Below are 20,015 nucleotides of genomic sequence, written 5' to 3'. Positions count from 1 at the left end.
GCGCATTCATGTTGCTGCTGGAGTTCCAAGGCACGTAATTTCACCGACTCCACCCGGGTTGACAATCGATCACAATCAGTAGCCACGCAGCGGAATGATCGATATATTTATAGACCTTCACAAGTAACTCGTGGACATTTCCCCGTGACGTTAGTTCCTACCTTTTCTATATACTGTTTTCTCTCTTCATACTTTTCAACTTTTTTCGCGTATTTTTCGTTCTCTTTTTCTATCTCTTTTTTCACACCCCTTGCTTAGTTCACTTTTACATTGGCTTCGGTTTTCCACGCCATTATCAGCGCACGGTTTTCTTTTATGGCTGTTATTTCACAACCAACTCTCCTTCCCTAGTCGGATCCAACGTACCGGAAACTCAATCAATCGTAAAATCGTAACCAAAAATGGAGGAAATCAGCGAGATTTCGATCAAGAGGATGAATTAAAACAAAAATATATCGAAAAGATAGACCGCCCAACGAAAGCGGGGAAAATTGGGTGTAGGACGGAAAACAACGAAAATTGTTGGCATTATTTTCTATTCCCTCCGCTCCACGCAGTCGGGGCAACGTCGAGGAACCAATCCGAAAAGGTGCCGACAAATGGTAAATTTTGTTTGATTTTTTGCCTTTTTTTGGCACAAAACACAAAACCCCGACCTGGTGGCCATTTTCGCGGGAAACAGGGTGGTGGTTTCGCTAATGATGAACTGTCCATAACGAACCAGAAAATATTTCCGCATGCATGGTGCTCTAACAAATTGATCGTTCCGCGCGATCGTTCGGTGGTGTTCGATGCAATGATGGTGATACTGAGATTAATGGGTAAATATTACCTACTTTCAAGCTTTTTTTACCAAATCGATAAATCTACTTTTTATTTGGTTGATTCCGCAATGGGTTTAAAGAACATTTTATACCCTTAATGGTCGTTTTAAAATTCCTTTAACAAGCGAATTTCTTTCAAAAATTGCTTGGTACTGATTATAAAACAATGATTTATTTATGCAACCGAAACCAGTTCGAAGGTGTTATCCGTCACATTAACCGCATGAAGTTAACCGACTGCCGGTGGTTCACACGCCGTAAGGCCGTCAGATTTGTTCCACTTTTCTGCTTCACTTCACCGGGGCGCCAGTATCTCAGCCCCGGGAGGTCTCCAGCAGTTCCCTGGTCTTGCTAGTCACGTTCAGTTTCGTTGAATAAATCTAGCTCGATATAAAACTCATTTCCATATTCTCCATCCCGGTCAGTATGGGTTGATATTTTGCATCAGGAACAGTGCACCGTGCGGGTTTTCCCGATCTCCAGTGGCCACATACACAGCTTGGTTTGCGAATTCAGTGCAGAAAGTGCATCGGTTTTTGTTTTTTGTGAAGGGCGATGGCTGTGACTTTGAGTCACCTCCCTGGTGCCGTGCTGTTGTACGCGTTGGTCGTGCCGTCCGTCACCGGAAGCTACCTGCGTGACGTGGAGCTGATCGGACCGTCACCACAGGCCGACTTCAACACCGTCTACTACTACCCGAGCTACGTCAAGGGCGAGGACCCGGTCGAAGAGTTCAACCGAAGGCGTCTGCACGTGGACACCGCGATGTTCATGGACGATGACGTAAGGGCCGCGAAACGAAAGCGCAAGACGTTCCCGGGCGCCATCGCAAGGCGCAATCCGAAACTGCGTGCCCCGGCACCGAACCGCGTTGGGCAGCCCTCCGACCACGAGCGCAATTATTTGAAAATTCGCCAATCGTCCGGCGGGCCACGGTACGTCCGGGACGATGTGGAAATCTTTGACATCAAGCAACACGCCAAAAGAATCACCAAGGCAACCGATCAAGCGAAGGAACCTCGTTCCCGTCGAACTCCTAGAACGGTCGCAATGGAGGCGTCCGATGATCGGCGACGTTACGAGGAATCTGATCCGCAGATATTTGCCTACGAACGTGCCGACAGTCCGGAGGTGATCGCTCGGACAAATGCTCGACGCACCGGGGAAGGATCAGAGGATAGCAAATACTTCCAGTAAGTCTCACTGAGTAGCCATTACTGTTCACTTTATTAAAATGTTATCCTCAAAGAGATACCTTTCAGCTGCAAAAGTCTCCCCTGGAACTAGAGTTCGGCCACTTGTTTGAGTCAAACGATGGCTGGGAAGAGCGGTACGAAAGGCAGGACCATCGCAATCATAGGCATCAAGGAAAAGTAATGATTCTTGCTCTTCAATGCCTTTGGGAAAACTAGTAGAACCTTTAAGCCAGATCTAAGATATTAAAACTGTTCCAAACTATTTAGCTTTGATTAATAAAATGTCTCATTTAATCGTCTAGATATCTACTAACCCCCACCTCTATCTGCTTCTTCTATCGCACCGTAGATTCGTTGAGGTGTTTGGTGATGGTTCGCATGTAGCCAGCTCGAGGCGTGGAAACGATCGGCACTACGTAGAACAGTTTGAGCGCGGTTCGCACGATGCGGGGGTGTTTCAGAAAAAAGTTAACTATCCTCTAAAGCTACTCGACGAAAAAACTCACCTAAACTAACACCACCTCGTGCCCACCTTTCCGCAGGTCAAATGGGCCGACAAGCAGGGAGGCTTCGGTGAACACTACTGGGACCTGAACCACATCCAAGCGGCCGAACCTCACGATGGCTAAAGGCGCACCACCGATTCGAGGCAACAGCCGTTCGTTAGCGTAAAAAGATTAGCGTGTCGTTTGTCCCAATTTACGCCGATTCTCGTCCCTCAGGGCAGTTCCAGGCAGCAGCGTCGCCGAGATCTCCGGATTAGCGGAGCAGTTAGGCTACAAATGTCAAGATCACGCCGTGGCTCGCGAATCTATCGTTCGGCGTTCGCGTTCACCAAACCGGCACCGCTTGGCTAAATGATGGACTGTAATAGGTATACCACGCCGCGTTTGTTCCTTCTTCCCTGGAGTATTAGCCGTTTCGGTATGGTGCAGAATTTTGCGATGATGATTTATAGCAAATAAACATTGCAAACGGACCTATTATTGACCTCATTACCGGTCTAATGATGTCATAGGGCAATGTCTTTCTTTACTTGGCACTCCAAGAAACGTATAAATTGAGGTTCACAATGTTCTTATAGCGTAAATGTATCGAATAAATATACTTTAAGGTTGTTTTCGAGATAAAATTGTCAAGTCCCTTTGAGTCATCCAATAGCTCAAATCAAGCTCAGACCGACCGTAACCGCTGCGAGCATACCGTTATGATGTTCCACATTAATTATGTCACGGGTTACATCAACCGCAACATCGACTTGTGTCCCATTAGTTGTAGCTAAAAACAAAAAAAACCCTAAATCGATTGAAAACAAATCCGAACGAAAAGGGAACACGAAAGGCTGAAAATAATAAAACATAACCAAAATGGATATAGTACATAATGCTCTGCCCAACATGCCAACGAGACGACGTCGCGGATTCCTTCGGGGGACCACCGAAGCGTATCGTGGTGGCTGAGGGTTTGTCCGACATCTTTTTTTTTTTCTTCTTTCTTAGCCCTCCGAAAGGGAGTAATGGCACGCGATGTATCGAACGGTACGTTTAGGTTACCCATTTCTCCTGGTTGGTAATTTTTCGTTTGAGCTGCGTTTTGCTTTTTTGTTTTACTTTTGTTTTTGTGCGTACTTTATGATTATGTCATCAGGCCGGCTGGTCAGGCAAGAAGGGAGTGTTAAAGGGGTGGGTGAAAAAACTGCACCGAGAACACGACACGATCGCGAAAACGCGACCAACGAAAGGGAACACTGTCTGCCTGATCAGACGCCGGGGTACCAAACGACTTCAAGAACCGGTTCGAAGGTTCATACGCAGACACACTTCTGTGAACATGCGTGTAACCACCTCCTTCGGTGTAAGTCGCTGTGCATCGCCGAAAAGGGCCCGCTCGGACCGAGGAGTTTCCCTGCAAGAAAGCGAAAGCTAACACCGAAAACTTACACTTCAAAGCGTGCAAAACGTCAGGGAAGCGTCCTCCTTCACAAACCGACATAACGTGATGCTGCGAAATCGTTCGATCGAACGCGTAACCTGCAACTGGATCAAGTTTACGCTCTCGGCGATGGACACATGTACCATAAGTGTCCCCCTTTTAGGCACCTTTGTGTGTCAATTACACGTGAGATCTCATTCGAGCGGACCTGAACGAAACGGACGCGAATTTGAGTCGGGGGCGATTTTGCCAACCGCATTCGTTCGTGACCACGAAAACCAGAAACTATAGATCTTCGCCATCGCACGTGTGGAAATGCTTTCGAAAGGTGGTGGGTTCTTTAGTTTCCTCCGACGAATCTTACGCAGTCGGCAAGATAAGACAATGGTCGCGATTTCGCGATGAAGTGATCATGAACCGGGCGCATGAAAGCGCAGCCACCGGGTTGGGGTTGGACTGGTTGTGATGTGTGAGACGTACACATGTTTCACATTTTCCACCCGACATGATTGGCCAATGTGGCATCAAATCCAGACCGAGATCGTGAGCAATCGCGAGTAATTAAGCTGCGGCTGCGGCTTAATCGGGGGTGCATTCCGACACTGGTCGATGGGGGTTCCATTTTTTCCAGCTTCGCTTCTAATTACGAGCGTTGCGAGATGATAAAGCTAGCGCAAAATAACTTTCATGTGGTACTCGTGAGATCTTCATGTGGTTTCGTACAAAAACGATCGAGTTTGACCCAAGAGGAAGCAATAGAATGGAGTTTTCATCAATTCTTACAGGGGCTTTGTAGAAAATTAAAAGAATTTAGGTATGGAAAACATCACTAATAGTTGTAGATTGTTTCGTGTTTCTCCAAATAATATTAAAAAATGGATCATGAAACAGTGATATTATGAATAGACTGTTAATTACTTTTCCCTTTTTTACCATTTCCATTTAATTTTACACTCGTTTTAACCTTTGCGGTTATTTTTAGCCTTCGGACCTACTGGCGGAAAAAGTTGAAAGTCTTATTCAACCTGATGCCGGGCGTTGCTGAAACAAAACGTTACTGAATTTCAATTGGGCACACAGTCTACTCATCACATGCGCATGCAACCGTGAGCCGAACGAATGAATCGAAACCCGGCTATTAAAAAATCGCTACATAAAGAATCGCCCAGTTCGCGGTGCACCCACAACGTCGTGTTGTGGTTATATCGATCGACGATCGCCCGAGAGGAGCCAATATCGATGAGTGTCTTCAACAAACCACCACACCACCAAGCACTTCAGCAGCCACGAAGCTGCCCGCCATTTGCCCGCCATTAAAGTGGGAAAATGTTTTTATTTGAACTGCTTACATTCGCAATGGCAGCGGGTCTGGTCAACATAAGTCAAGTTGCCCACCATGTGGGTCACCGTGTGAAGGTGTCGGGCGTAAAGGCAACAACTCCGGTCCAAGCACAACACAAAACCGTTCGTTCCACGTTCGGGGTGGAAAAATCCGGGTCGATCGTCGATGCTCGTCGGTGCAACAACATAATTAGTGTTGCCCAAAACAAGATCGATCGCCTTACGCGCGGGGGTGATCGGCCGGGGTTCGCAAACCGCCGCGGCGATGATGATAACCAAAGTCTTGAGAAGTGAGCCACGATCGCGATCCCAGCGGGTAAGGGTCGCCATCCGGCGGCCATCCGTCAAGAGCCATCGATGGCGCAACCGTTCAACCCCTGGCGAACTTCACCCATCGAAAGAGGCAAGATCGCGAATCAAAACGGTCCCCGATCTTGCTGGGCCGATCTGCAACGAGCCGGCTGGTATTTGGCGAAACCCTTTCCGCGAACCACCCCCGGTGAGGAGACGAAGGCCGCGCAAGATTGTTTTCCTAGCGGCTGCGGATTCGGGGATCAGCCGGGCTGTACTTATGTAAAGCTTCGTGCCCCGGAGCGTGCGATCTGAAAACTGAACTACCGAAAAGAAAACCGACCCGCAAACCGGGACACGATCGAACGAGGCAAGGGAACGAATGAACGAAATAATAACAACGGTGGCTTTACCACCCGCACGCCGACTGCCCGTCGGTCAGCGAGGTAACTTTTTCGAGAGGTTTACCGACAACAGTAACTCGCACGCAAAAAGAAGTAAACCATAGTCCCAGCCTTACTAGCTTCTGTTACGGATGACAGCACGCGTAACGACTCACAGGGCCTGCTTAGAGCAGATCGACAAAGGTCGACATACGCTTAACAATGCGAGCGAAGTAAAGACGACTTGCTATATTCTCGCTTTCGTCGGGCGGATTTAATCGCACGCCGTGTCCTTGAATCGAAAGTTATGTCAATTTCACCCGACCTGTCCGCCAGCTGTCCGCTCCCGCTGGACGATGATTACGTAGCCGCAATCCGCAATCTGGAGAATGGCAAACATTCACGAACGCAGGGTTAAAACGTAGGAGTGCGGGAAAGTGCTCCCACTCGTCCGGAGTCCGGTGATAATGATACCGGTCAGGTCAGCTGTTGTCGCTTTGCACCGTGTCAAAATAATGTCGCTGGAGTTGGGCACTATAAATCATCCGAAAGTAGGGAAACTGCAAAATACGAAAACTGTAGATCATTTGTGATGGATAGGTTGTGATTATATTTATAATAAAATTACTCAAAAGCTGCATGGATCATTTTGTTATAAGATACCAATTGGTTTGCAACCGCCTTCATTACACAATTTTTGTTCATAAATCCAGCTCAATAGAGTTATTAAATCACCCGACTTTGTTGTTAATCGACGAAAAACGGGACACAATCGTTACGCAATCGACCCAGTTCTAGCAAAATTTGGTACGCACTCCGCGATGTCGGCGTAAGTAGATCGACCGTTTCCAGCGCTCGACCAGAAACCCGCCGTCGGGTCTTAACAAGGGGGCACCTTTCTCTCTAATGCTGGCGAGCGGACTGGACTTGGTTTTCTTTTTTACTTTGCTGCTAAGGTTCCAACCCTACCTAACACTCCCACAACGCCTTTAAATGTCACCCTCCCAAGAAGCCTCCCAGTAACGGGTAGGTATCGCTTAGACTAGACCAAACTTATCACCACCCGTAATCGACCCAGAACGCAACGGCTCACACGCAGCCAATCGTTCCCTTCAAATCGTCGTGGCTGGTGGACAAACAGCTGACAGAAGAGAGGGGAACGGGGGACGGACCTACCCCTGTTCGAAAGTAAACCAATCAACGCCCAACTCGGAGCCTTCAAACTCGAACTATGCTTGAAGTGATAGGTTCCGAGTGAGAGATGGTCTATGACTACGAGTACGAGGGTCAGAATAATATGAGTAGAGTATGAGCCATATAGTTTTTCTTCTTCTTCGAGCGTTGTTCCGGCGCGACCTTAACTTCAACTTCACGGGTGATCCAAAACCTGGCGCACCAAGAACTCCCAAGTACCAGTTACTCGGTGTACCAATACTGACAAATTGATGGAGTTTTCAACCGCTAGGACCACACCCTCCACCGTTGGTAGACCGTTGTGGAATGTTCCCTTTCCAGAGGCCACATTCTAGGATGGGCTAGCCTCAGGCATCTTGCTGGGAGATTGATCGGTCGTCCAGCTTCTGCTAAATCTATATCTTACCTTGTGAGTCGATCGTTCTGAAAATGCTTACTAAGTTTGACTTACCGAGGGTAAATCTCAACTCTGGTCAAATCCTTGGAACATAAGAAAGAAGAAGAGCTTGTCTGACTTAAACTTGGAAGGAAGAAGCCTCGTGCTATCCAAATGAACTCGAGTGCAGCAATGTTTACAAACCTCTTGCCACAGGAATAACCCAGTACAGCTTGGTTTCGCACCGTTTCGTGTGAAGGGTCCAGTGCAATGGACTCCGCAAAGGGGGCTTGCCGTCGGGCTCCCGCCTGGGATGGTTGGAGGTGGTATCGGAGCTACCCGAAGTACCATGTTCGCGCCCGGCCGCCTGTTTCGGGCCGCGTGCGTCGGGGACAAATTGAGCGAAATTTAATTTCAACCCAATGGTGGTGGTAGACCCCCACCCGGTTGGCCGGTTCGATGTCGGGCGGACCGTTGGCGTCATATATAAATCGGCTCGTTCGGCACAGCTGTAGTTCATTGTGGATTGTCGACGTCGAGATCGCAGTAGGTAGATCGCAAACAGTACCGATCGAGAACGCGTGTGTGCAACGGTGAAAGTGAGCTTTTTTCTAAGAGCTCCAATAAATATCCAAACAAGAGTGAACGATAGTGTACCGACCGTAGTGTGAGATAGTGCAATCATGCGTGGCTTCATAGTAGCGTCGATCTTGTGGGTTGGATTCGTGTCCGCCTACCCGCAGCAGGCGGTTGATCCTGCGTACCTTCGCCAGTACTATCAGCAGATTGCGCAGGCTGCCGGAGCACAGAATGCGGCTCAGGGACGTGCCGATGCCACGCCAATCTACGAGCAGGGTGCCCAGGAGCAGCAGCACATCCCACAGTATCTGCCACAGGCGCAACAGGTAAGGCTCGAGCGACGTGTTTTCCGGTGTTTTGGTGGTGAAATCGAAAGAATTACCTCTTCTTCGTCTATATCTAGGCTCAGCGACCCCAGTACCAGCAGCCTCAGGCCAGACAGTACCAGGCTCAGCCTCAATACCAGCCGCAACAGGTAAGATATAGACATAGACAAAGATAGGCGCTTTCTCGCGTTCAAGAAACTTTGTAAACAAAAAAAAAGGTTGATCATTTCCTTGTTCCATATGAACATGGTGTATGTTTTTGTAAAGTAACTTGGTACTCTGATGCCGCCTCGAGATACTTCCAAATGTGTTGAAAACAGCCACTGTTTTGGGAGTGTACGATCGTTCGTAACACTCCACTAAAGCGGTTTAACATCCAGGAAGCTAAAACTTTCTTTATTGCCCACGTTTTTAACACCTTTTTTCCTCCCCCGCCTCTTCGGTGCAGATCCAGTACGTCCAAGAGCAGCAGTACCAGCAGCCGCAGCCGCAGCTGAAGGTGTCCAAACCACGGCCCCAGCAGTTCCACCAGGGAGGTCAAAGACAGCAGGAGGAAGAAGACAAGGAGGACTATGATGTAAGTTTACCAAGCGCTCGCGTCTTGACATTCACAATTGCAGCGGAACACGAACGAAAGCGAAAGTCAATTAAAGACTACCCGAACGGAGGAACGGCGATGCGGGAGTCCGATCGTAAAAAGAGGAGCGAGGGATCGCATGATGTTGCATGCGGACAAAGTAGAGAAAGACCATCGGCGGCAACGGGTTGGGGAAACTTGTATTTCCGTATTTCCTCAAAGACGACCCGAGAAACCAGCTAATTGTACACAGCTTTTCCCTCGTGTTCCTTTAACGAGTCACCGGCTTGCCTGGTAGAGGAGTCATCGATGTAGTCGGATTGCACGGAACAGGTTGTCCACGGAATGACCATCTTCGCCCGCCCAAACCAGCTGTGTACGTTGAACTTCAAACTCCGGGGCGGGCAATGGACCGGCGCCACGTTTGACGGGTTTGCCAATTATGTAGATCGCCGATGCAGAGCACATCCGGACGCTGCGGCCATAATAAGCACGGAACGCCCTGAAGCAACATCTTTCCGGTTTTCTTTGCTTTGGTCAAAGACTCCATTGCTTTCCGGTTACGGCGAGCTTGAAGCAAGGCCTAGACCGAGACCTACTGTACGGTTCGGCCTCGTGGCGATCATGCAGATCTTGTTTTCCCCCACCATGGTCCTTCTCCGACTTGATTTTCTCTTTCCGGAGCATCGAAGATGGTTCGATGACCGATCTCTCCGATCGCTCCAACCGTGATAGCTGCATCGGATCGTACCGGGTGGAAAATGCAGCACCGTTTTCACTGTTTTTCTGTGGCGTAATGTGCGCTCGGCGGGATGGTCATGATGCGGTGTTAAATAATCTTTTTTCCCTTGTTGCCCATTTCGTCAATGGAACCGCTTTGGAACGGGCGGCGGTGCTTACGAGTTTGATGAATGAACGCAACGCCTGCTGGGTACCGATGATTCTTGGCTCCAATTGCATTGTATGGTTGTTACCGAAAGTAAAAGGCAATGAAAAGACGGTTCAACCGCGGAAGAAATTTGGCAGTTTTCCACTCACATCTTGTGCAACAATTGGGGTTGCGAGCGGTAACGAATGGCCACTTAAACATTCCATGCCACATGCCGAAGGAAAGATTTATTTTAACACGAGTGTTATTTATAGCGGTTTTTGGCCTTTTTCTTTGCCCCGTTCAATTTGATCCATTGTAATTCCTGCTCCCTAAGCCCAGGCCCATGAATCAATCAAACTTTCACCCGCCGGCCCTCCTGGGCAGCCTGTGCTGCGACATGCAAATACATCGCCGTTGTTGTCGTCGTCGTCGTCGTCGTCGTCGTCGTTTTTCCTTTCATTGCTCTCGATCCGCGCAATCTCCGAAATACGCCGGGCTGAAGGGATGGTGAAGGTTTAACCACCGACATGTCGTTGCATAAGAGGCCGGCGACGCGCGCACCACATGAGCTGCAGTTCGCGCCGCTGCTCCAAAAGCGAACCTGGGGGAGGACCCGGCACTCGCGACGTGGTAGAAAGGTAGCACGGTACGGCAGCAAATGTGACAGCTGTGACGCGGCCTAGCGACCCCTATAATGGGGATGACATAATGGCGCGGTGCAGTCCCACAACCACGTGAAACTCATGATCATGGGTGCATGTTTTGACATGAGAGCGAGGCGAAAGGCAATTTCCCTATTCTCGGCGGGCAAAGAAGCTGTTCGAAAGAGAGTTCAGTTCACGAGGGATTTTGATGATCTTTGGAGATCTGGGGCCCTAAAGTGTGCCATGGTGAATATCTCTTCTAGAGCTTTCATGGCAGCTGGTTTTACGAAGTGTACGTCTCTTTTCTCAAAGTTTTGGATTGGATTAGCCAATTGCCATGAATTTCACACGTTTTTATGAAACGACGGTGATCTACAGCTTACAACTCTTACCTCAGAATTCTTCGGCAACTTGTTCCTCTCTAATTGTCACTCCTGATCTATTCCCTTTTTCAGCCAAATCCTTCGTACCAGTTCGGTTTCGACGTAAAGGATGACGAGTTCACCAACTACCAGAACCGCAAGGAAACGCGCGACGGAAACGTAATCAAGGGCAGCTACTCGGTCGTCGACTCCGATGGCTTCATCCGAACCGTCACCTACACCGCCGACCCGAAGGAGGGCTTTAAGGCCGAGGTCAGCCGCCAGCCGACGGACATCGTGGTCAAGATCCCGACGCCGGCCCCTCAGTCAGCGCACGAGCGCTTCGCTAGCCAGCCCCAGTCGAGCGGCGCGTACCGCGTCCAGCAGGCTCCCCAACAGCAGCAGGCCCAGCCGCGCCCGAGACCGCAGGAGTACTCGCAGTACCAGTAATCGTGGCAGCTAGCAACCTTAGTTCCCATAGCAACCTGAGGAGAGAGCAGTGGAGTGCTGGATCTCTTGCCCGCTGGATTTAGGAGTTCCAAAAAAAGAAAAGAAACAACCCGCACAATTATCGAGTGTGGGGAACCTTGGGGAACTACTCCTTAACTTATACGTGTTGTTAGAACTGTTAGAACTTGCAAAAGGCCCGACTAGGAGGCATAACCGCGCCGATCTCTCAAACGTCTCGGGCATCGCCTATACTGACTGAACACCAAATTACTAGCTGGAACGGCCAGCTGGTATGGGAATCCTCTGCCAGCAGCTTCTCCTAAAGATGGACACAACACTCTTTAAAAACACAGCCTCTCTATCGTGAGGACATGCCTAGGTGACGTTTCGCATCATCGCAAGCAACTGCTCCTTCACTTGTCCTCGTCTTAAAGTCATGATATTTAAATAAAACAAGTTATCACTTAAATATACCAATACATCTGTGTCAGTGTTTACTCTTTCCCGTATCTTAAGGACGGCACAGAAATAGCATAAGTTCATCTCATATTTCATTGGACCAATAACATTCATCGTAAATCCTCAGTACACCGTCGCAAACCTACTGACAGATGTACAAATAGTTTATCATAAACAATTTTTCCCTTGGAAAAAAGAACCTCTCCCTAACACTGCTTTGGCAGCATATCACAAACTCATCAATCATTGGATGAGGGGAAAATCCGCCTCAAACCCCCAACGCGACGCTAACTCGAACAGATCCCCAACAACTTCACCACGAGCGCATCGTAAAAATCATCCGGCCTCGATCGTCATCGACATTCGGTGGACGCCGGAAAACTTCAGTCAACAAGCGGAACGGCAAAAGAATGTTAAAATAAATGGAATTTATTTACTGCCCGCCGAGGGGTTTTCCGGACGTTATCGTTCGCGAACACCGCACACACACCGCTCCCCAGAAACCACCAAGCCAACAGCGTTGTGAATCTCGGGTTTTTGAGGTTAGTTCGTTATGCTCCGCGTCATCTTGCGCCCCCTAAACATGTCATCTTCTCTCTCTCGCTCTCTCCGTTTACCTTCTACTTGACTCAGGGCCGAGGACACGCTAAAGCTGTGATTCGTTTGCGCAACCAGGTTTCCTTCATGTTCCTACCCAAAGGGAACCATTTTTCACCTCGCGACACACTGACTCACGGCTCTCTAGGAACTCTAGGCGCTACCGACAGTCGACCTGCGCAAACGGGACTCGGTCGACTCTGTTTTTCCCCATTGAGAAAACCCCAAACCGCGCCATTAAATTCCCGCCAGCATCTGACAGCCGATCAACGGCTGGTCGCTTTTTCCCACTCTGAGATGTTCTGAACTGACCGGCGTGAAGAACGTGGGCGTCGAAGTAAAACAATCGCACCATACATTGACCGCGAACGACGAGCGTCCCTTAGCACCTCTAGCCTCTCCCGCAGGAAATCCACCAGGTCCTCTCCCTCGTTGCTGGGCGGGAAAAACGGTGAAAAACGATTCTCTCGGTGGGCACAGTCAGTCTGATAGGAACGCTCGGTGGTAGACGTTGGACCAGGTTTAAAGCTAGCTGCATCAAGACAAGCGTTTGATCACACCGTCCATTTTCTCATCCGTTCTCACTTGTTGTTCCCGGAAGTGTTTCGGTGTACGTCACCGTAGGGAAGGTCAAGTTTGACACCTGATCAGGTGGAGACAGGTGAAGTTCAAGTGATCGAAGCGTGCCAAGTCATCACCTGTCCCGCCACAAGAGGACGTGCTGTAGACGGCCGGAAGATGGACGTCGATCGTCATCAGTTTGAGCGACCCGCGTTTTGGAGACTCCCGCAGACGAAAACGTTCGAGCTGCCATACGGAAGGAAGCGGGTTCACTTCAGCGAACAGGTGCGTATCCGATTGCTAGACGACGCTTGTTTGGTTTGTGTGGTCGTGTCTGTGCTGGTTGTTTTCCCATCGTGGGAAAAAAGGAAAGGAAAAATCTTGATGATGCCGAATGCACAGAATGCAAATTTACAAACACCCTCGCGTATTTTAATGATCACCCAACAGAGGTGCTCTTGTGTTACAATTTGGCTACTTATCGCCTTCATGTTGTTGTTTTAAAAGTGGATCAGATTTGTCTTAAAATAAATTGAAACACAGTACAAAAATAATGACACTCGCAAGTGTGTGTCATCTCGCGCGACCGAACGTTCGTTTGTACCCTTGAATTATGGTTGGAAAAATTATGGTTCGCCACTTTTATTGTGTCATCTATTTATATGATACGGGACGCTCGAACGCACTGCGAACGCGTTAGCATTAAATAATTTCCCGCTGACAGCATGTACACGACGGGGTAAAGCAAAACTCCGCACATCGAGATTGGGATGTCGTTGCGTAAACAAACTTTTCAATCAATGCGGTCCCATACCGATCCGTTCCATTTTCTGAGGCTGGGAAAGCAGTTGCCAGGTGACACGACCAGGACTCGCGTTGTCGTTGGCGACGTCAGAGAGTTGCCTCGTCCTGCGTCAGCTAGGAACGATAACACACACAGCTTTTACGTAATCGGTTTCACAAGAATCGATCGCGATGGGTGAAGCGGTAGCGGGAAGGATTCTTCCTTAGTTTTTCCCGCTTGCGGTCTGTGCTGTGTTTTCCGAGCTCCGCTCTCGATAGAGGTTTCGATTGAAAATTCGTCTGGTGGTTCCTGAAATAAAACCGCCGGCCACTGTCCGGGAGCTGTCGGATAGTTTTGAAATGTTTGCCCATCGAGCCATTTGCCCGAACCGATCCAAACCTATCTTTCCAATGGTGAGATAGTTTGCCATCTTGCCGTTGTTTACTCACTGCACTACAATGTATTAATTGAATAGCTGTCTTGTGTCCGTATGTAACGCTGCAGCTTAATATGTCCGCTTTTGTATTACTTTTTCACAGAAAATTTGTGCCGTAGTATCTATAAGATCAATAAGATGTTAAATTAAATTAAATAAAAAGCGTATATTTTTGATTCGCCAACGTATGTTGATGTTTTTATGATTCATTTGGAAGTTTTTTGGTTATTGTCAGCAAATTTTTTTAAAATATGTTTTTGAAATGTTAATTGACATTGTTATTACAATTGTGAAGAAAAGCAATTCCAACATTTGCTCCAACAAAACGAAATGTATCTTTTATTGTGCATTTCCTTCTTCCCATCGCACAAGAATCGGTAGCCCCGAAATGTATGCAATGCACAAAGCACCAACAAGCTTTCCAGGGGTGAAGAACTTCTTTTTCATGTTTTGAACCAAAGAACAAGCTTTTCTTTAATACTCTGTAAAGGGGTTAAAAGAAACCCAGCTAGAAGCAACTACAGATTTTATTAAAGGGGTGCCCGACCCTCTTTAAGGTTTCCTCACTCCATTATTAATCGTAGGTACGAACGCGTGCCACAATGCATCTTTGTCCGTCGGCATCTTGAGTGAATGTTGACAAGATATAGAGAAAAGTAAATATGATGTAATGTTTCTGTTACATTGTTTTTACTTTGCAGTATATCATGTCAACAAATTATGTAAATTTTGCTAATTGTATTTCTTCTTAAAGCAATCAATAGAAATGCAACTAAATTATCGTAGGTTTATAAGCGGTCTTAACCAATTAGAGACATCTTAACCAATTAGACCAAATTATCAACGAGACATTTGAAACTCATATTTTCATTTCACAAACTTATTCAACAAGTAATTTATGGTCATTCTCAGGTATTTTTCCAAAAACAGGTTTTTCGTAATTCTTTCTCAAGAAAACAACAATTCTACACAACTTGCTTCTCATAAACTACTTTCCCACCCATGATGGCAATGCCTAATCCAACACTGAGGACGATCCGCAGACATTTGTCCCAAAAATCGTCCCAACGCGATGCACCTCGGGTCAGCAGGATTGACCTGCCGGAAAATGGTGTCCGGAACCGGAATTCGGAACCTACAAGGAGCCCATACTCGTTCCATGCTGGAAAGGCCCGACTTGAGAAACCGCGAAGGACGTCGTTCCCATTACCAGTTGTTTAAAACTTGGCCCATGGTACATTTTTTAAAAGTCGACCATATTTACCTTTCGACTCGATGTTTTGGTATCTTATCCAGGTTCTGGGACTTTTACAATATTTATGGAATCACTTCAGTTCAACTTTCTCGGTCGCAGGAGTAAGATCCTATATTTAGCGTTGTTTTTGAAAGTAATTCAAAGGTGATCACAAGATAAGCTTCAACACGTGAGGTAATTTTTAAAAGAGATTATGAACTATTCCAGCTTAAACATGATTGATTTTTCATCCGCAAAATTAAAATAATTTATAATCATGCATATTTCGCAATCATTATTGTGCATAATTAAATCAAAAGATCGATCGTTTCGTGTTGACCATCAATCGTCAATCATCTGTTCGCTCGCATCATCGACCGCTACGTGTGTGTGTGTGTACGTCTAGCTCAATCTCGGTAAGACGTTTGTTAACACCGCCACTTGAACTGACCTATATTTAGCCGGGCCGCAGAACCAGACGCCATCCAAAGCGCCGTGGATTGTTTTCCTAACTGCTCTGAAGAGTCGGAAACAGCATCTTTAAAGACGTAAACCCGAATCGATTGGACCCTAAACTCACCCCATTGCTCGCCGAACAACCCACTGGGCAGCCACATGCCCGGAAGCTGTCTGGCTGAGGTGGAGGTATGGCTCTCGTCTGGTCGGGGAAGTTCAACAGCCACCGGACAACCGAAAAGCGTTTGCCGTTTGTGGACTCAACAATCAATCGAAGTCCGGCAAGCGAACGGCCCTTCAAGGTGGTGAACGCCCGCACGCCCTGGAAATAGGACGTATTTTCCAACATTTTCAATGCCAACCTTACGTAGGGGCATGTGAAGTTATTGCTGCATCTTCGAAAGCCGTCGACATATCTGGCCTGGTAGCTGGCAAGTTAACGGTAGAGCTGGAGGTGCATTGATATCCGGTACGACGGGAAACACATGTTGATCGACTTCCTTCGTATGTCGGCCTTCGTATGGTACCTTATACTGGGTCGTGCGTCCGCCTACGGTGAATTCGTAACGTATAACGATAGGGGCACACATGAATGCTCTGTGATAAATGCAGTAGGATGCGTTTCAAATTGAGGATTGGTAAATTACCAAACGGATGATCTCATGCTAACAACATTTGATCGAATTTCCTTCTTGGTTCATCCAAAAGGTTTTATCTGAATGGTTTACTAACCATTTTGCTATTGAAAATCTGAATTATTTTCTTTTAAAGTTTTGTTGGATCAAGCTAAATTTAAGTAATCGAAATATTAATTGCCGTTTTGTGGTACATCTTGCGTTTAATTTTAATGATTGTGCTTATGAAATCACTTTTGCTTAGTTCCCATAATGCTCGACTTTTAATGATCCAATCAATTTTTTTTTTAAATCGTTGAAAATTTCCCAACATGCATGCCTTGAATGATAATGATTTAAATAAAGTACAAAATGCAAAACATATTTCCATCACAATTACACAACACGAATGTGTTGTGTACCGCGCATTGCTTGGCAAAACCGCGGCATAAGTCTTAGAAAATCTGTTTTCCAACTTCAACCGTGGTCTGGGAAGTAAAATGGCTCCCAGACATCGTCGAAAGGATTCGCGAAAACTTCTATGAACGCGCACGAACGCACCCGCGCTTTTGTATTGGTACTGAATACGCCCGTTACTAAGATGGTGGTGGTGGTGGTGGTTGAACGCACCCCATTCGCAGAACGGCTCACTCCTTTCGTGAAGGGATGAACGTAAACCACCCCGTCGCTGTCCTACCGCCGGTTTTCTACTCACCTACTGTGGTGGTAGTGGTGGTATGGAAAAATCCGCTTCACCGTGGGTGTGTTGCGTAAGTGCGCGCAGGAAGCCATCTTTTTCGCGACATTGTCATTTTAGTACAAATGATGATGGCGGCCACCAACGTCGGCCGGAACAAAATGATTCCAAAATGGTACCGAATAGCTTAATAAATTTGCTAAAATTAAACGAACTTGAATTAAATGTTCTGAATGTTTCTTGCTCCCATTGACGAAATAAAAAGAACAAAAGTTTCACCTAGTTCTTCATACCGCAGTAAAACCTTTTGTTTTCATCATCGGTGATTTTCGGAAGCGGAGTAAATGTTTTATCTCCCTTTAATCCACCATTAAAACCACATAAACCCGCATCGAAAAACACCCCTCCACCCATCGCACAACCCAAGGCGTCGACGATGGGTTAGTTGGGAAATTTTCTAAAAAACTCACCACATTTACGGTTATTTATGTACAATCAAGAACTGTCCACCAAAATCACTGCCCCAAAACACTAGCTGCACCCCGTGGACTTGGGGAACTCGCTGTGCAGCTACGCTTCCATGGGCGCTGTTCGAGTTCGAGTACGATGCACGATTTTCCTCCACCAGCATCACCGAGGGGGAACGGTTTTATTTTCGTCATTCACAAAAAAAACTCCGTCGGAACATGGTCTACCGGCACAAATCCACAAACACTGCACCAACTCCGTCGAGAGAGTGTCTGGCAGCTTGACGATTATGAGTCTCGCTGTTTCGGATGACGATTATGAATTTCAAAACCATCAATCCGATCGTCTTTCGTCAATCTCCAACAGCATGGCGATGTCTCAATCGATACGGAAAAGTATCTGAAATGTCTTGAGTAGAGAGCGATCCATTCGAAATGTCCTGTAGTTCTGGTGCGTGTCTTTGCGTGGATTAAGTTCGGGGGAATATTTTTAGAACCCGCCTTGCAACTGTTGCAACAGGTGTCCATGAAAATTCCCATTCAAGATTGTGATCGTTTCAAGATGTTCTCTGTGGAGCGTCGATTTCGTGGAATTACATTGGGGTAGTGCTTTTCGCAATTTTTGGAAAATGTTTCATGCCAAACTGACTTGAATTACTATCGATTTTCAAATAATTTGTTGAATTTTCTTGTTAAATTTTAGATTGACAGTACTATATTATGTTGACAGTAGTGTATCTTGATGCTACAAATTAATTTCTTGAAGGATCAGAACCGTTTCAGTTCAAAGTATATTTTTCATTCTATTTAGAGCATCAGTGATTCGCTCGCGGATTAATGCGGAATCAGTTTAATTACTCATCCGTTACTGGCCTCATTCCATTTCTTCAGTCATGTGCCGTCTAATCTCGATCGATGAACAGGTTTTCAAGAGGACTAAACACTAGTGCAATGTTCAGTAATCCCAAGAAGATTAGATTTTGCGCACCATCCACGAGGAAAGCCAAAATCAAAACCATTCCACATGACATGGAAAACGGTAAACATTCGTTTTCATGCGGACTCAATTGCAACACTGTCTCCTGCTCGGGTCATCCCAAAAGGCCACCGAAGCAGTTTGATAGCAAATGATTCACGAGCACCGTGTGTTCCCCGCCGTGTAACGTAAACACCGGCGGTCTCTCGAAAAAGAACCATGTTATGCCCGGACCGTTTTCGTCAAGCCAGTCATCAGAGGTATCATAACGAAAGACGTGGAAAACAGTGGCAATGGTTGCCTTAGACGTGAGTTGTACGTACGCTTGACTCACTGCTAGAATGTGTAACTCAGAGTGAAACGACGCCTGGTCATATGAGCCAAAGGAATGCAATAGCGTGACGATCAGGTCACAGAGTTCGTTTGGATGAGCTGTTGTTTAGTTACTCTTGTTGTGAATCATTTTAATTTTATAAGTAGATTTAGTAGACTCCCAAATGGCTTATGTATGTGCAAAAGAACTGACAATGTGGAAAAGGTTTAAATTTTTATGAAAACCACACAAGCGGATCTTTTGCGATGCAACAAAAATCGAACAAAAATATCAACTCATTTTCTTCCTGGGGAGGAAAACTCATCCGTGGGTGCTTTCATCTGCATCCTCCCTTCGATCAGCAGATGAGCACGTTTCTCTCGGCGCAACACTGAGTAACGCGAGTGCCTCCACCTCAAGCTCAAGACGTTGGCAGAGATCAGGCTGTCAACAAACGGCTCGTATATTTCTCCTCAGCGCCGTTGATCTGGTACGAAAGAAAAACGATACACTCAACCTGAAGCGCACGGGTTTCGCGCAGGGAAAATATGTAGCACAACCACCGGCGGCGATGCGAACTCATGCCGTGTGTCCCAAGCGCGGCCCCTAGCGAGTGACCACGTCCGTCGGTGATTAAAATAAATATTTGAATTTTCCGTTCCACCACGCGCGGGGATACGGAACGCTCCCGTGAAAATTCAAGCATCCCCCCTGCTCAGGTGGTGAGTGCTTGGTGAGCAAAACCAAAACAAAAAAGGAGCACGAAAAAGAAGCCGAACGAAGAGGGTGGGGGAGGGCTGAGATCACTCGAATCCCAAGCTGGGCGACCGTCCGCAAAGGCGAGCAAAAGTGCAACCAGATCAAACGGCGAGCGAGATTCGAAACAGTCGAAACGGAAGCGAGTTCGGTGCGAGCGCGTGCAATTCATATCTGGTGTCCTGAATTGACTGAGTGAGCGTGATTGTGTGTGGAAAATTGCAAGGAAAACTCCGGACTTTATATCGATTCCAGTTTGCGGGAAACGAGTGAAGTGGAAAAGTGAAACTTACCCAAACCTTGCTTTCGAAACGGGAAA

The 20,015-nt window shown here is 47.1% G+C and overlaps 2 protein-coding genes across 2 annotated transcripts; both read left to right on the top strand.

Moving 5' to 3' along the window:
- Window positions 1-1,379: 1,379 nt before the first annotated feature.
- LOC131294438 (uncharacterized) lies at window positions 1,380-2,649 on the top strand. The gene is made up of 3 exons (XM_058322484.1): window positions 1,380-2,017; window positions 2,074-2,197; window positions 2,563-2,649. The coding sequence occupies exons 1-3, from the start codon at window positions 1,380-1,382 to the stop codon at window positions 2,647-2,649; spliced, it is 849 nt and encodes a 282-aa protein (XP_058178467.1).
- A 5,571-nt stretch (window positions 2,650-8,220) lies between these two features.
- Window positions 8,221-11,346, top strand: LOC131281682 (activating signal cointegrator 1 complex subunit 2 homolog). The gene is made up of 4 exons (XM_058311030.1): window positions 8,221-8,442; window positions 8,520-8,591; window positions 8,891-9,019; window positions 10,990-11,346. The coding sequence occupies exons 1-4, from the start codon at window positions 8,221-8,223 to the stop codon at window positions 11,344-11,346; spliced, it is 780 nt and encodes a 259-aa protein (XP_058167013.1).
- The last annotated feature ends 8,669 nt before the right edge of the window (window positions 11,347-20,015 follow it).

The sequence above is a fragment of the Anopheles ziemanni genome, chromosome 2 (genome assembly GCF_943734765.1).
Source record: "Anopheles ziemanni chromosome 2, idAnoZiCoDA_A2_x.2, whole genome shotgun sequence".
Taxonomy (NCBI): Eukaryota; Metazoa; Arthropoda; class Insecta; order Diptera; family Culicidae; genus Anopheles; species Anopheles ziemanni.
The sequence above is the reverse complement of the archived record's forward strand: the minus strand, read 5'-3'. Positions and strand labels throughout refer to the sequence as shown.